The sequence below is a fragment of the Crocodylus siamensis genome, chromosome 1, assembly GCF_052110815.1.
Source record: "Crocodylus siamensis isolate JL-2025a chromosome 1, ASM5211081v1, whole genome shotgun sequence".
In the NCBI taxonomy this organism is placed as follows: Eukaryota; Metazoa; Chordata; order Crocodylia; family Crocodylidae; genus Crocodylus; species Crocodylus siamensis.
This window is the reverse complement of record NC_143395.1, coordinates 426,756,896-426,774,319: the sequence shown is the minus strand read 5'-3', so window position 1 is coordinate 426,774,319 and position 17,424 is coordinate 426,756,896. Positions and strand designations below refer to the sequence as shown.

At 50.6% G+C, this 17,424-nt stretch overlaps 1 protein-coding gene across 9 annotated transcripts in view; it reads right to left on the bottom strand.

The window, feature by feature from the left end:
• DTNB (dystrobrevin beta) overlaps positions 1-17,424 on the bottom strand; it is a 367,922-nt gene that overhangs the window by 123,638 nt on the left and 226,860 nt on the right. For 6 of the 9 annotated variants that reach the window (XM_090031193.1, XM_090031196.1, XM_090031197.1 and 3 more), the window contains one exon: positions 9,435-9,524. The exons of the other annotated variants lie outside the window; for them this stretch is intronic. In XM_090031193.1, the coding sequence (XP_089887319.1) occupies positions 9,435-9,524 (90 nt within the window). The remainder of the gene's footprint in view (positions 1-9,434; positions 9,525-17,424) is intronic. 9 annotated transcript variants of the gene reach the window in all.

Here is a 17,424-nt window from a genome sequence, read left to right as displayed (position 1 = left end):
AAGAGATCCAGTGTGGTCTGGAGGTTTTCCTCACTGTGCGCAAGGATGATGCAGCCGCTGCTATACTGAAGGTCAAGGACGGTTCTTTTGGGTACTTTGGTCTTCAAGTGAAGCTATCCCAGATTGAAGAGCCCACCAGCTGTTTGCTATTCCATGTCAATTCCAGACAGAAGGAGTCCTTAATAAGAACCAAGATGAGTGTCAAAAAAATGGAGAACAGAGTTGGGGCAATGACACGTCCTTGCTTGCCCCCAGTTTGGATGACAAACAAACCTGTCTCTGATCTGCTACATAGGACGGTTGCAATTGTCTGGTTGTGAAGAAGCCTCAGTACCTTGATGTACTTTTCAGGACATCTAAACCTGGCCAATACTTTTCACAAGGCTTTGCAACTGATGGAATCAAAGACCTTAGCAATGTTAATGCAGGACATATAAAAGGTCATGATGTTGTTTCTGACAATTTTATTGGCCCTGGTGGGCAACAAAGACCTGGTGGCTCATGGGATGGTCTGAAACCACACTGAGCTTCCCGCAGATCTTCCTCAGCAAGGGGTAGAAGATGGTTCAGGAAGACACGGTGCAAAGGAGGGTGATACCTCAATAGTGCTCACACACACACATCTCCTTTCTTGAAGATAGTCACTATGTTGACATTCCTCAAGTCTCCAGGATCTCTTGGTCCAAATTCATAGAATAAATTTGTTGAGTCTCAGTACCAGTCCCTCACTGCTAGCCTTGCAGATGCCAGCAGCTATGACATTTGTCCAGTAGCCTGGTTCTTGGTTTCCTGAACGGCACGCCATACTTCTTCTAGGATAGGAGGGTTGGTGAAGAACCCCTTTTCAGGGTGCTGAGGGATGGACTCAGTGACACAAATGATTCACAGCTCTGGGGTGCCGCAAAGTGCTCTTCCATCTACCTTGGATAGATTCATGTTCTTTGAGAAGTGCTGAGCCAACCTGTGATCACAGGAAAGTAGGACTGTAGATGGCTTTCATTGCCTGGAAAAAGCCATGCATGTCAAGTTTGTAAGCAGAGAGCCACATCTCTTTGACTTTATCTCGCCACCACTGATTTTTGATCTCCCAGATCCCCCGTTGAGCTGGCCTTTGAGGAACTGTTATGTCTCCTCCTTCTGCTGAGATGAGGTGACATCTTGCCCAGGAGAATGAGCCCTTTTCCATGTTACTGTCTGAAGGCGGTGTTCGTGATGACAAGACATGCTCCATACATTTGCTCAGGAGAAGGATGCTGTTGGAGTTGGCTTTTCCTACTCCTTTCCTCCCAGTGGTGCCATTCCGGAGTGCCAGGTCACATCTGACTCTGGTGCTGAAGTCAGTGAGGAAAATGATCTTGTCCCCCTTGCCAGGTTTAGTCCGAATGTAGTCAAGGTTGGAGAAACTGTTCTTTGACATCATCATCAGCATCAAGCGTTGAGGCATATGCACTGACGACTGGTGTACAGGTTGTTGCTGAGCTTAAGATGAAGGGTCAGAAGGTGTTTGTTAATGCCCACAGGGAGCTCCATATGTTGACTGATAAGCTGACTCTCGATGGAGAAGCTGGTGCTGTGAATGCATCTGCCCTGGGCTGGTTTCCCCTTCCAGAAAAAAGATGTAGCCTCCACCCTCTTCCCTCTGCTCACCCTCATCCCGTCATCTTGTCTCACACAGAGCTGCAACATCGATGTTGTATCTCACTAGTTCCCTGATGACAATGGCAGTTCGTTTTTCTGGTTGTTTGCTGTCTCGGTTATCCACCAAGATGCTAACGCTCCATGTTGCAAAAATCGTCTTCTTATGATGTTTTCGACTGTGCAGAGAGTGATACCACTGGGCACAGTTATCCAGCCAGAAACAGATAAGAAAGCCTAAGTTTAGGGCAACTTTTCTATCCCCTTCACCATGTGGGGTGAGCAGCGGTGAGCCTAAATTGGACTGCTCAGTCTTGGTAGCAGCTGCTGAATTACATTCCTGTCTCAACCAAACTGCAAGATGACAATCAGGTTACTGCCACCTGCATGGCTGGAGACTGCTGGATTCACTGCTCCTGCCTCTGTCACCACTGGTCCACCACCGCAGGGCTTCTAGAGGTGGGCACAGGAAAGTGTGTTGTTTCCTGCAGTAGATGCCTGCACGTGACTGCTTAATGCAAGGAAGCTGGTGCATGGAAACAACAACTAGATAACCTTGACAAGGTGGAAATCTGAATCCAATGGCAAGGGAAAACCCTAGACAGCAGGAGACCTCCATCTTGATGCAGCCTTCTTCCGTCTTCATAGTTGCTGAGATCCTGACATCTGCCTGATCCACCACTGAGGACTTGGGTTGGCCATAGTTTGTCTGCAACCTCCCCTCAGGCATGCTCACCGTGGGGGAGACTCCAGGCATCATAGCTCTGAGGCTCATTGGGACACACAAGCCTCCCCACCACTACATGGCCTCAGTCCACAGAGAAGGCTTTGCCATTACTTCTCAAGCATTATGTTTGCAGACCCGAGGTCAAGTTTGCCTCTTGTTCCTCAGACTTCCACAGGCCAATTAATGCAGATTTCAGCCTTAACCCAAGAAAGCAGAAGGCACAGTGGGAATGAACCAGTAAGCAGGATCACACACCAACGTTGCAGGAATAATGCAGTGTATTAGACAGCAATTGTGGAGAGGCACAGGATCCTTTAACTTGCTCCACAAACATCATTTACGTGTAGGCGAGTGAAGCCATATCAAGGGGTTTTCACTCTTTTGAGCATTTCTTTTAATACAAGAATTGCAGAACTTCTACAGCTCAGCATCTTTGGCCTGTGAGAGCAGCAGTAGCACAGACTGTGTGCTTTCACTCTGCCTAAATAAGCCATATTGCCTATCATTTACCAGATGTGCAAAAAGCAACCAGAGTGACAGCCAAGGAAAAAGTAGCCCCAGACAGAAGGAAAAGAAAGGCAGCAAAAAACAATGGACTCAAACACAGTTCAGGGGGGGCGTGGCTATCTGGGTGAGGACTCTGAGCGAGCGTGCTGGAGCAGAACAGCAGATAGGTTATGCGATGGCCTAGCTTCTCCTACTGAGAAGACAGCGGGCCAAGCCCTTGATTCTGCTCGCACACTGCTCACTCTTGTCCGTGGCACAGGGAGAAGAGAAGCGTATTGGGGGGGACTTGGAAAATCAACAACAAAACTGATTTCCACGATGCACAATCCTTTCTTGGTGTAGATGAGAGGACCTGGCACCATGACACGAACTGGAAAAAACCCTTCCTGTCTATCTTACCCAGGCCAGGCAGCCTCAGTCAGGACACTACAAATGGCTTTTTGTAGCTGCCACTCTGCAGTGCAGCAAGGACCGCTGCTTCCCTACCTGCCTTAGCTTGGTGGAGCAAGACCTTTGAGAGCTCTGAAAAAGACAGGCAGCTGCAACACATAGGAGCCAAAAGTCCCAATGCCACAAATATGAGAGGGCAGATAACTGGCAGATTCTAACGGTCCGGCCTGAAAAGGCAACAACCAAAAGAAGAAGGTAATTTCAGAGAGAGCCACTCAGGGTGCAGTAGCTAAGGACAATGAATAAACAAGGGTCCCTCCACAGCAGGGGGGAAGGAGGCCTGTCTGAATGAGGAAACAGGCTTTGGGGTACGCAAAGCCACAAACAGCACTTTCCCCGCTCTACTAGGGTAGCCGTGCTGTTTTGTAGTGGATTGCAAAGGGCCTGCAAAAGGGAGTAGTAGCAAATAGTGCTGATTCAAAAACCAACAGACCAAATCTCAAGTTTTCTTAATCTCAACTGTTTCCATTTCAAGGATTTCAAGGCAGACCTTTTTTGGGGAAAAAAAATGCACTGCAATTTTTATCAATAGTTACAGAAACTCAATTGCAGTCACTTAAGCCTTCTGATAACAGACGTTTTTTAAACAGTTAACAGTGCTATAACCCCGATCACAAACAGGGCCTTCTGTTTTTGGGAAAGGTTAAGTCTTTCCTGAAGAGGCTTTGATAAAAATTCAGACTGAGCTCTAGAGATGGCCTCGCTTCTGACCAGGCAAGCACGTTCAGTATCACACCAGCTAGGTCAGCACAAGAGAAAATGTCTCTGGACACCCATTGAGAGGAGGCCCTTTTGATAACAATATTTCTTTTGACAAACTAATTGGGCAACAAAAAGTGGTGCCTGCCTTTCAGGGCTTTGATCTGCTCCTAAGAGAATTCCAAGGACCTCCTAATATCAAATCTGCAGAGACGGGTCTCGCCAGGACGGGCATGCAGGCGTGAGAAAAATGCTGCCAGGAACACAGACTCATTAAGGCAAAGATCTGACACCGCTTAAGGGAGGAAACTCTAGCGAGTCTGTGCCACCGCCCTGGCCTTGTAAAGCTTCATACAAGGAGGGCTAGTCACTAGAGGCTGGCAGTCCCTCGGTTCCTGCCACCGAGAAAACGACCTTCCACGTAAGAAAAAGTACACATCTTTCATCAGCTTTACTAAGACCACATCTCTCTTCAGTAAGTATATGACCCCCATCATTGCATCAGACAAATACCCCACGGTCTTCAACCTCTCATGTTTTGGGGCTTTGGTTGTAGCCCTCTTCTAACTATTTAGTTGGTTTAATAAAAAATATCATATTTACCCAAAGAACGTTGTCACACTCTTTAACATGTGCAGGGGAAGCACTGTTTTCCTGTTCTGGGGGAAACCTTTTGACTCAAAACTTTCTCACTGCCTCTTTTAAGATACAGCTATATAATAAACACTCTGGTACTGGAAAGAAAGGAGAACACTTCAGACAATCTGGGGACATATCAAGATACAAACAGATTGAAATAGCGAAACAAAATGAAGCTAATTAGGAGTCTGAGAGAACCAAGACCAGGTAGCAGGTTGCAAGGAGAGAAGGGATGCTAAACTTGAGGCATGAAGGTGGGATGCAAGAAGGCTCTAAAATAGAGAAAAATGCAACAAAGGCACCACGGCAGAGGAAGCAGAGATCCCAAAGTTCCCAGATCAAGCACTGAAGCACAAGAGGATTTGGGTAATCAAACAACCAGCAAGGAAGCAAGCAGCACAATACACGAGGCGATGAGCAACAAGGTGGGAACCATGCGAGCGGCAGCGAGGGAGCAGCCGGGAGGGAAGCTGCAGGTGATGTCTCGTGGAGGGTCTGGCCGGTGCTCTGGACTCTGGGAGTCTTCCACTAGCAGAGGGAGACCCTACGGTGAGCATCTGGTGGAGATGCAGTCTTTAAAGAAGAGATTCTCCTTTATGTCATCCTAAACCAAGAATGTTGCAACTGAATCTCTACAAAGCTAGGGTTTTAAAGGGGAAAAAAACAACAAAACATCCCCCCGCCACTCCAAAAGCCCCAGCCTAAGGCTTCTTTGTCTCCTGCAGGAAACGCAGTAATGATTAGACATCATATGCAGAGACAACACTACACACCACATTATTTAATTTTTCTTGTGAATGAACGTCTCATTCAGGTGGAGAAAGGGGTTAAATGTTGGAAGAAACAGACACCTAAAAGTGAATCTGGGGTCTGCTTTGGGGTACATAAAAAAAACATAAGAAGTGCCAAAGTGGGTCATCCCAGGAGATGCCTTAGAGGGAGAGCATTCAATTGGAGAAGTGGTTCTCAGCCTTTTTGGTCTCTAGACACCCCACAGGACTCGAGGCAGTCTCCATAACTTTGCGAATGCAGTGGCACCCAATTTCAAAAGCGAATGTGTATAATATAGTGCTTACTTCCTTGCAGATGGGCTGGGCAGTGGGTGTGGAGGATCAGCTAGGCAGGGACTGTGCTCATCTGCTTTCCAGCATCAGTTCCTTTTTGCTCCCCAGATAAGCTGATGGGGCCTTTGGTGCTGGTCATGGTGGGTAGGAGGGCTTTGAAGGGCAAAACAGTTCTTTAATGTAGCAGGGAAAGGTGCAAGAACCCAGGGCAAGAAGCTGAAGCCAAAGGCAATAAAATGTGAAATGAGGACCCTGGATTTAAGGTGGTTTAAAGGTGATTAATCACTGGAACAGCTTCTAAGGGAAGGAGGATTATCTATCTGCTGGTGTCTCCTGGTCAAGACTAGATGTCTTTCTGAAGGAGATTTTTCACTCGAACTCAGGTTACTGAGCTCAATACAAGGGAATCTAGATGAGCTCTGAGGGCCTGTGATGAACAGGATGTCTGACTGGGTTATTTAACAGGACTTTCTGGCCCTAAAGTTTATAACACTCAGACCCCCTCTATGCGTGCAGGTAAAGGCGCAATGGGATCTAACGTGTGTCCCACACAATCCACACATGCACGGCAGGAGGCATGACTGTGGGATCGCACATTAGATCCCATCTCACCTTACTGCCAGTGCACCAGCAAGAAGCAAACTCCCATGGCTGGAAGCTGCCTTGATCTCCCAGCCCTGGGGCCTCCACTCCCTCCCCTCTTGCCCCAGGGCTGGGAGCTCACAGCCAACACTCATGGCTGCCGGGACCCAACTGGGTCCTGGCATTGGGAGGTGAGCTGCAGGAGCCCAGTGTCTGCAGGCCCCAGAGTCCAGAGCTGGCAAGTGCTGGAGCTGGAAGTCTCCTTACTGGTGGGAGTCCCAGCCCCAGCTGGGCATGGTGCACTCCTGCACCCGGGAGTCCAGTTGTCTGGTGGGTCTCTCAGCAGCAGGGGAGACCCTGCTGCATGTGCAAATTAGAGCTGGATAGCAACCAGCTATAAAGGTAGTATGCATTTTTGAGGTCTGACTTTATAGCTGGTTGGAGCTTTTTATTGTGTGGTAAGTACATGTAGCTGGTCTCAAGGTAACTTAACAATTAACCAGTTAATTGCATGAAACCTGTAATGTGGAAGGAGCCTCAGAAAAGAGGGGGTCATTATTACTATTAACTGATCACTGTTCATGTGTATCCTCCCACTGCAAAGCCCACCTTGGGCTGATTAAGAGGCTATGATTAGCCATGGTACTACAGAGAATCCCACCCGTCTCACACAGGCATGATCTTTGTGTGGGATTGGGGATGGCAGGAACAGGCCAAAAGCACAGGGACCAGGGCAGAGGCTTCACTGGGGATAGGAAGAACCCCTTTCCACTCTGCTCCTACTGCTGTTGGGTTTATTATGTTTCAGTTTTAAACTCAGAGCCCTACAGAAAATGTAGGTTGTGAACTTCCTCAGGGGTTTACCCTTTGGGGAATGCTCCAAGTCCCTGCTTCCTACTCTACCGTGTCGCAGCAACTACCAGCTACAGATAGCAGCTTCTGAACATGCAGTTAGTGTGATAGCATCTTTTCGCCAGCCCCCTTTCATTACCATCTGCAATGTTCATGCTACCTCTTCGAAGCTGGGAGCTGAGGATTCCTGGCTTGTGCTCCATTGTGGACAATGCTGCTTGCTTCTGGGTACCGAGAGGTTAGCAGAGAAAAGGGCACCTTTCAAGGAATGACCGACTTCTCTCAATGATCTGGAAAGCTCATTCCCTCCCCCCCATGATTAGATACTGAATGATGGAATAGGTCTTTCCTCTGAAAATCCTAGCCAGAGGGCATGGCTGGGCAGGCTGCTGCAAAGCTCCAGGCACTGCCCACTCCTCCTCCCCAGCAGAGATCTGCCTCTGTAGATAGTTAGGTCCAAAAGTGGGACAAAGATGACCTGCAGGCTAGAGTATGAAGCCGGCAGAAATGAAATCGTGGTGGCATGAAGTCACCATCTTTTAGGGCTTTGAGGCGAACCTTTTTCTCTGGCTCTATGTGCATTTACCATTCTAAAACTTATATGGACATGCAGACTCAAACCAAGTGAGAGCCCAGACAGATGCCACTTTTATGGTGTGATTAACATTTTCATCACTCTGTGAGTGGCAACACACCATGCGTTCAGTCAATTTATGGTGCCAGAAAATGACAAACCACCAAGATACTCCACATGTAACGGCACTGTACGCTGAGTGTGTGGGATGCCCTAGTCCTTACGTTGACAAACAGTGATTGTTGGCATCAGGCAAGGGACGGCAGCTCAAGCTGCCTGGTCTGATGCCAGTAATAGCTGTTTGTCAGCATGCGGACAGGGCAGCCCAAACCAGGCCGGGGCTGCCCACAGGTCTGGACATGTGTGGGGGGAGAGGGAACTGATTAGCTCCCATCACTCAGCAAGGTCAAAGCGAAGAACCTGGTGGCCCCAGATGTTTCCAGCTCCTGTCTTTAAACTTGCTGAGCAACAGGCAGGGGGAGAGGGAGGGATTGGACTGACATCCCTTGCCCGGCACTTGCAGAGCCTCGTGCCTGTCTGGGAACGTACCGAGTGCGAAGACACAGCTGACTCCCCTTGGGCTGCACTACGCCCAGATTTCAAACTGTCAGTGCACAAGGAGCCTGGGATCGTGATCCTGAGCTCCATGTGTGCTGGCAAGTTGAAAGGGCACATTTGGCTGTGCTGACAGGACGTGATTGGGATTTTATCCCCAATTCCCAAAACCACGTGTCTTGCCATACATATGTGGCATGGCAGGAGGCATGGCTGGATCAGGGCCTGAGAAATAGGAGACCTTTTCAAAGCACTTGAATTCTGGGAAAGATAAGGAAATGGAGATTAGTGATGGTGGCATTTGATGCATGCCATCTATGAGAGATTAAAGGACCTTACCTTATGTATGCTAGAAAAAATATAAGGCCAGAAGGGCCTCTCTGTATTCACTCTCTGTGAACACTTGGGAGGAGTAAATGCCAGGAAAGGAGAAGAGATTTTTAAATCACAGGGCAAAGCTGGCAGCAGAACAAATGGGGGTAAAGTGGCCGTGAATAAATTTAAGCTGGAAATTAGCAGACTGTCTCTCATCGCCAGAGCAGTAAAGTCTCCCAAAAGGGGTAAAATCTAATATTTCTAGGACGCCTCTTGGAAAGTTTCTGGAAGGAACTGTACAACACGGCTGTCTGTGACAGCACACCCAGGACGTCTCAACTAGTCCTACACTCCTGGGCACCCGCAGGCCTTTTCTCAGAAGCATTTAGAGATTCTAGACACCCTCCTTTCTCTTTGTTTGCTTGGGAATAACCACCCTCGAGTACAGTGTTATAGAATCTGAAAAGGGTCTAGTGTCCATGGTTCACAAGGCTTTAAAACATTTTAGCATTTGTCTAGAACTACAAGTACATTGTTGGCAGTAGCAAAGATGTCCAGTTTACAGAACTGCATGTTCAAAATTGCAGTAAAAAGAGAATCCTGAGAAAAAACTCTGGACCCAGCCTGAAATCAGTGGGAGGAGGGGACGGATTTGAATAAATGCACCCTGGAGTAATGGGTGAAAAAAGCCCTTCACACCACATTACCCCATTTAACCTCTTAACAAGAGGCTTCAGCTGCTCGGGAGTGACCTTCACCCCGTGAGTAAATTCTCCCACAGGAAACAGCATAATTGTTGCCACCCCCACTCCAGGAAAGCTTTCCTAACACTAACCGTGTACCGTTCTGCAGCCGGTTCACATAGCTCGCTATCAGGGCATGCTCGTCAGCTAATCGACTGCCACCATCCAGGCCGTACTGTAACCTAGTGGTCATGAAGGCAAAAAGAGCAAACAAAACAAAAATAAATATAAAGCAAAAAATTAATGAGCGTTAACAAAACACATAGTTAAACATGAACACAAATTGATGACCAATTAAAAAGGGAAATGGGTTTCAACAAGAGTCATGGAAAGGTGGGGTCTGTTGCTGTTAATGATTGACACAGAACCAGTGGGCGCCAATAGCAATGTCCCCGCCGTGGCATAAGCAGTTGCATTAGTGGATGCCAGCACCAGCAAAAGCCCCGGTCAAATGGCAGCGATTGCAGCTGTGCTATTTTTCACAAGAATCACTCACCTTGGGAGACAAGGTTCTTTGGCTAAATCCGATATCTTTTATTAGACCATCTCTAATAGGCTCCGGAGTGGTGACAGACACACAGGTGAAAGCCCGCTGCGCCCCCGTTCCCCCGAAGCCCCCCAGACACCCCCTCAGCAGCCTCAGAGCCCCCTGCTGACCCCCAGCACAGCCGGAGGTGAGCGGGCTCGTGGTGGGAAGGGGTTAACTCCTCGCTCCCTGGGAGGAGGCGGCTGCGTGGAGCCGGGCGGGTCAAGCCCCGCCCAGGCCCCTACTTGGCCCCGCCCCCCAGGGAGCTGTGTGAACAGGCTGTGTAAACAGGCGCTCGAGTTAGCGCGGAGTTCGCGTGGGAGAGGGCGCGGGAGGGCACGAGACCCTGCCTGCGAACCCCCCAGAGTAGTCAGTCCCAGCCGTAGCCAGCCTACCAGAGGCATGACACGGATGGGCACGTGCCGCACCCCGAGGGTCCCCTCAGGCTCTGCGTCCCCCCCCACCCCCCGGGCACCTCAGAGACGGCCGCCCAGATGGAGCCCATGGTCCCGGGCTCCACGCAGACGTGGGCCCCTGGCTCTTGGCTGCGGGGGCTGCCTGTCCCTTTCTCAGGCTCTGGGGCCCAGGAGCATGGCCCCCTCCCCGTGTGGGGTCTGCTCCCTTTTGGCGTCTCTGGCGCGCCAGCGGGAGGAGCTCCAGGCCACAGTCCAGAGACTGCGCGCCATCAGGGACTGTGAGCAGGAGATAGACTCCTCCTGCCAGGCCCTTCTCCCCCAGGAGCCGCAGGGGAGAGCACCGTTTCCCCCCAGGACAAAGGAGGACTCCAGGACCTCCTGCTCTGTCCAGTCAGCGGCATGGACCAAGGTGGTCAAGGGCCCCAAGGCCCGCCGCACCAAGGCCCCTGCCCCGCCGGAGCTTAGCAACAGGTTCGCACCTCTTGCAGCCCCGGCAGAGCCCACGCAGTTGCTGGCTCCCGCAGGCAGCCCAGGCTCGACCGCAGCTACTGGCCCCGCTCTCCCCAAGACAAAGCGTAAGGTGTTTGTTGTGGGAGACTCCATCCTGCGGGCACTGAGGGGACAATCTGCCGCCCCGACCCCTTAGCCCGGGAAGTCTGCTGCTTCCCGGGGGCCCGCATCCGAGACATTGCGGAGAGGATCCCGCGGCTCCTCCGGCCCACAGACCACTACCCCATGCTCCTTATTCACGTGGGCACCAACGACACGGCTCGGAGCACCCCCAGCCAGGTCATGAGGCGCTACAGGGAGTTGGGAGCGGGGCTTAAGGGTCTGGGAGCTCAGGTGGTGTTCTCGTCGATCCTCCCAGTCTCGGGCTATGGGCTGAGGAGGGAGAGGAGGATCCACGCGGTGAACCAAAGACTGCGGCGCTGGTGTCATCGGGAAGGCTTTGGCCTCCATGACCACAGCCCGCTCTTTGGCAAGAGAGGCAGCGAGCTGCTGGGAAGATATGGCCTCCACCTCTCCCCCCCTGGGGAGGAGGCTCTTCTCAGCCAGGCTGGCTGACCTGCTCCACCGGGCTTTAAACTAAGCCCGCGGGGGGATGGGGGGACGACTGCCCCTGCTGGCCCGCTGAGCGGCCCTTGCAAAGCCAGCGGACCAAGGCACTTAAGGGAGCCCACCCCTGCCCCAGCCCTGGCACAATCTGTGGGCAAGGCAAGAGCCCCCAAGGGCACACTTGCCTGCCTGTACACTAATGCCAGGAGCCTGGGCAACAAGCAGGACGAGCTTGTCCTCCTGCTCAGTGAAAAGAAATATGACGTCATTGGGATAACAGAGACCTGGTGGGACTCCACCCATGACTGGACCACGAGTACAGAGGGCTATACCCTATACAGGAGGGATCGTGTTGACAAAAGGGGCGGGGGTGTAGCTCTCTATGAGAAGGAAAGCTACATGTCCTGCAAGCTGATGTTGGTGACCGGCATGGACAGCTAGAGACCCTCTGGGTAAAAATTCGTGGGAAAAACGGCACAGGAGACACAACGGTGGGAGTCTACTACAGACCTCCCACTCAAAGTCCTGAGCTTGACCAGGAGTTCGCCCAGGAACTGACTGAGGCCGCTTGCTCCAGGACCTTGGTTGTCATGGGTGACTTCAATTACCCGGACATCTCCTGGGAGGATCACTCAGCAAAATCCGAGCGGTGGCAAAGCTTTTTCTCGTGCATGGATGACCTCTACCTGACTCAAGAAGTCTATGGGCCAACGAGAGGCAAAGCGCTGCTCGACCTGGTACTGGCTACGGGGGACGACCTAATCGGCAACCTAGTGATCAATGGGAAGTTGGGTGACAGCGACCACGAGCTGATCACCTTCACCATCCGCCGTAAAGCTGGCAAGTCAGTCAGCAACACAGAAGTCCTTGACTTCAGAAAAGCCGACTTTGACAAGCTCAAGAGGCTTGTCGGTCAGGCCCTCAGGGACCATGACCCCAGGGAGATGGGAGTTCAAGAAGAGTGGTTGCTTCTCAAGGAAGCGATCCTCAGTGCACAAGCTAAATCTATCCCAACATGGAGGAAAGGCAGCAAGAAGGCACAGCAGCCCCCCTGGCTCTCCAGAGACCTAGCGGACCTACTGTGGCTAAAAAGGAAAGCCTACAAAGGATGGAGGACGGGATTCACCTCCAAGGAGGATTACTCCGCGCTGGTCCAGTCCTGCAGGGAGCAAACCAGGAAAGCCAAGGCTGCAACTGAACTCCAACTAGCTTCAGGCATCAAGGACAACAAAAAGTCCTTTTTCAGATATGTGGGGAGCCGGAGGAAAAGCAAGGGCAATGTTGGACCCCTGCTGAACCAGATGGGGCAACTGACACCCAGGAAAAAGCCAACTTATTGAATAGGTACTTTGCGTCAGTCTTTCATCAGTCCCACGGGACGCCCATGCCTGCTCTGGGACAGGGAGATCCAGGTGATGGGGATCCCCTACCCTCCATAAATGCTGACCTCGTGAAGGAACACCTTGAGAAGCTGGATACCTTCAAGTCAGCCGGCCCTGACAACCTGCACCCTGGGGTACTCAAGGAGCTGGTGAGCGTCATAGCCCTGCCCCTGGCACGGGTCTTTGAAAACTCCTGGCGCTCTGGTGTAGTGCCCAGAGACTGGAAGAAGGCCAATGTGGTGCCGATCTTCAAGAAACAGCGGAAAGTGGATCCGGCTAACTATAGGCTGATCAGCCTGACTTCTATCCTGGGGAAGATCTTAGAAAAGTTTATTAAGGAGGACATCCTTGATGGACTGGCCCAGGCTAACATCCTAAGGGATAGCCAGCACGGGTTTGTTGTGGGTAGGTCTTGTTTGACCAATCTCATTTCCTTCTATGACCAGGTGACCTATCACCTGGACAAGGGAGAAGAGATTGATGTCATATATCTTGACTTCAAAAAAGCTTTTGATCTGGTATCCCATGATCACCTCTTGGCCAAACTGCCCAGTTGTGGCCTTGGCTCCACCACGATCCGCTGGCTGGGAAATTGGCTTCGTGGTCGGATCCAGAGGGTTGTGATTGATGGCAGTCACTCATCGTGGTGCCCTGTGACCAGTGGGGTCCCTCAAGGCTCTGTCCTGGGACCCATACTGTTCAACATCTTCATTAATGATGTGGACATTGGAGTCAGGAGTGGACTGGCCAAGTTCGCTGATGACACCAAACTTTGGGGCAAAGCATCCACGCGAGAAGATAGGCGGGTGATCCAGGCTGACCTGGACAAGCTCAGCAAATGGGCAGACGAGAACCTCATGGTGTTTAACACCGAAAAATGCAAGCTTCTCCACCTTGGGAGGAAAAACCTGCAGCATCCTTATAGGCTCGGCAGTGCTACATTGGCTAGCACTACGGAAGAAAGAAATTTGGGGGTCATCATTGACCACAAGATGAACATGAGCCTTCAATGCGATGCTGCGGCTAGTAAAGAAACCAAAATGCTGGCGTGCATCCATAGATGCTTCTCGAGCAAATCCCGGGACGTCATTTTCCCCTTGTACTCAGCCTTGGTGATGCCGCAGCTGGAGTCCTGCGTCCAGTTTTGGGCTCCACAATTCAAAAAGGATGTGGAGAAGCTTGAGAGAGTCCAGAGGAGAGCCACGCGCATGATCAGAGGTCAGGAAAACAGATCTTACGATGATAGGCTGAGAGCCACGGGACTCTTTAGCCTGGAAAAGCGTAGGCTCAGGGGTGATCTGATGGCCACCTATAAGTTTATCAGGGGTGACCACCAGGATCTGGGGGAACGTCTGTTCACCAGAGCGCCCCAAGGGATGACAAGGTCGAACAGTCACAAACTCCTGCAAGACATAAGGAAGAATTTCTTTCCTGTCCGAGCCCCCAAGGTCTGGAACAGTCTGCCAGCGGAGGTGGTTCAAGCACCTACATTGAACACCTTCAAGAGAAATTTGGATGCTTATCTTGCTGGGATCCTATGACCCCAGCTGACTTCCTGCCCTTTGGGCAGGGGGCTGGACTCGATGATCTCCCGAGGTCCCTTCCAGCCCTGATGTCTATGAAATCTATGAAAAGATACTGGATTTACCCAAAGAACCTTGTCTGCCTAAGTCTTTAGAACAACACGGCTACAAGCTGCCCGCTTGGGAGAGCCACTGTTGGACCAGAATGGGAGGATGTTGGGTAGTGGCAGCGATGGCATTACCCTGACTACTGTCATTCTTGGAAGTCTCCACTCTGCACTGAACCTACATCTAACTATTCCCTGGTGCTGAACAGCTGTAAATGCAACCAAATAAATGACAAAGTTGGGGCCTGGCTTTGTCATGTGAAATAGGAAGTGCCAGCACTAAGCACACAGGAGATGTCCAGCATGTTACAGGAGTAGGCCCACAGCATGAAAATGGGGGAAACCAGGAAAAAGATGTAGTGAATGGTTTGAACAGAACTGGTCTCTAATAGGCACTTGTAAAGCAATACTGCATTTCTGCATTTTTATGGTACTGAAAGCAGACCTACAGTAATTTTCATGTTTACAAATTGCCTTTTCTAAATATGGAGACCAAGCACAAGAAGATTTATTGTTGGAAAACCACCCAAAATAGCCTGGTCGAGTAACTACTTGGCAAACTTCACAACCAAAGTAGCAAACGTGTTTATTTGCCTATAGACCACGTTTACCATGGCAGCTTCTCAGAGACCCTGAAAGTACAGAGTAGAAAGGCACTGCCAATAAAGTCAACAGCAACATTTTGGTTTCAATCATGAGGCAGATGCTAGATCTGATATCCTGTACTGTCTCTATAGACAAAGCGCCGTCTAGATGAGAAACTCTGGTATCTGCTCACCCACTGGGCATCCTTCCTGTGTGTGTGGGGAAAGCAATAATCTGTGCAGGGGATGAGGGATACCCTGCAGATATGAGACAATGTAAGACCATCATTCTTCCCAAAGGTCTCCCAAAAATGTAAATAAGTTCTTGCTTCTCTAGATGCTCAAAGTGCTCTTTCAGGATGTTCATCCCAAATCATTCCTACTTGAGACAGTTCGGTAAAGGAGTTGTTTGCAGACATCTTTTAAAATACGATAGCTATTATTTCCAGTAGCAGTGCACTGGATATGCTGCAACCCAAACTCACATTTCTTGGACACACAGGCTCTTTTCCTCTTTCATAAAAAGTGTAGCTGGTTAGTATAGAAATCTGCCTGAAGCACAGTGAGACCTTATAATGAAAAAGCAAAATGGAATTACCCACATAAACCCCTGTGGGCAACAAGCAACCTTTGCAATAATGGGTTTGTAACGAGAAAGAAAGTTAACATTAAAAGCTGTGCAGAAGAACTCTTAAGCAATCTACTTTTGTGTCTTTGTAAAGCCTGGCTACAGAAAAGTACAGAAAAACTTAACTTTAGATCCCATTTTAGGAAGCATCGAGCTGCAACCACAGTATTGAAGACTGGAAGAGCCCTTTCCATTATAGTCCATTTCACACGTTCTTGCCCCAGTGAAAAATGCAGCAGAAAGTGCTGAATTCTTATGCACACGACAGACCATCCGCTCGATCTGCAAGCACAGCACACACGGCCGTGCCACAAAATCCACTAACGAAGTGTTGCATTAACACAGAGTTAAGGTTGCCTGGTAGCTTTTCAGGCCCCTCCAGAACGTCAAGTTCAGGAAAAGCAGACATCCAATGTTCAGGGGCACAACGTGACCTGACAGCGGTCTGCCTTCCAGGACAAGAGCAGCTGCTGGGATCCCCCCGCCAGCAGCATGCGCGCTAGCAGGTACAGCTGCACGGGCCGGTGGAGGGATTAGCTGGTTGGGCAGCTCTGCACCGGGGCGTTCTTGCCCTGGAGACGGTCCAAAGCCAGTGGGTTTAATGACAGGTAGGTGAGAGTTCAGGGTTAGATTGCTTGGTGTACAAAGGGAGATGGGATTGGAAAACTGCGCGGGTAAGGTTGAGTTTCTGTGTGGGGCAGGTGCAGGCAGCTCCTTTTCTCATCTAAATTCAAGGCTCATCTTAGCCAAAAGGAAGCTCTGGGCCCTTCTAGAGGAACGTTTCTCAACCCATGGGTTGTGACCGAAAAGTGGATAGCAAGAATATATAAAAGGGTCACGAACAAACTATAAAAATGGATTTTCCTTTGAAGGAGAAAAGTGTGGAAAACTGTGGCTTTTCCTTTGCAGACTGGCAGAGTTCCCCAGAGCAGCTTGGGCCCCTCCCATGCTGCCCCACTCCCCCACCCCCTGCCCCACACACTGGGGGCTGGAGCCTGGGGCAGCAGGTAGGGAGTGAGGGGCACTAGGTTGGGACCGGTCATGGATGTTTACAAATGGGTTGTAGTACAAAAAATGTTGAGATCTGCTACTCTGGAGCGGCCACGTGCCCTGTTCAGCAAGTGTGTGTGTTATGGAAGCACTGGCTACTCAGAGGTCAGGGTTAAGGTTGTATTGACACATACCTTGACTCTGTTTCCCAATTTTCAGGAGTTTAAACTGCAGCAGCGCAAAACATGCCATAGATGCACTGGAGGGTAGGACTGAGATTCAGAGAGACCTCAACAAATTGGAGGACTGGGCCAAAACAAATCTCACGAGATTCAGCAAGGACAAGTGCAAAGTCCTGCATGGAAGATGGAACAATCCCATACGCCGGTGCAGGCTGGGGTGATGGTCCTGGGCAGCAGCTCTGCAGAAAAGGACCTGGGGGGACAGTGGGCAATATGAACAGGAGCCAGCAGTGCGCCCTTGTCGCCAAGAAGGCGACCGGCATCCTGGGCTGTGTTGGTAGGAGCAGTGCCAGCAGATTGAGGGCAGTGATCCTTCCCCCCTGTTCTGCACGGGGGAGGCCACATCTGGAGTCCTGTGGATGTGGACACATTGGAGAGAGTCCAGTGGAGGGCAACAAAAATGGTTGTGGGGCTGGGGGAGAGGACTGGTGAGGAGAGGCTGAGGGAACTGGGCTCACTGAGTCTGTAGAAGAGAAGGCCGAGGGGGATTTGATAGCAGCCTCCACCCCCTGCAGGGGGGCTGCAAAGAGGATGGAGCCGGGCTGGTCTCGGTGGGGGCAGATGACAGGACAAGGAGCAATGGGCTCCAGCTGCAGCAAGGGAAGCTGAGTTGGAGATTAGGAAAAAT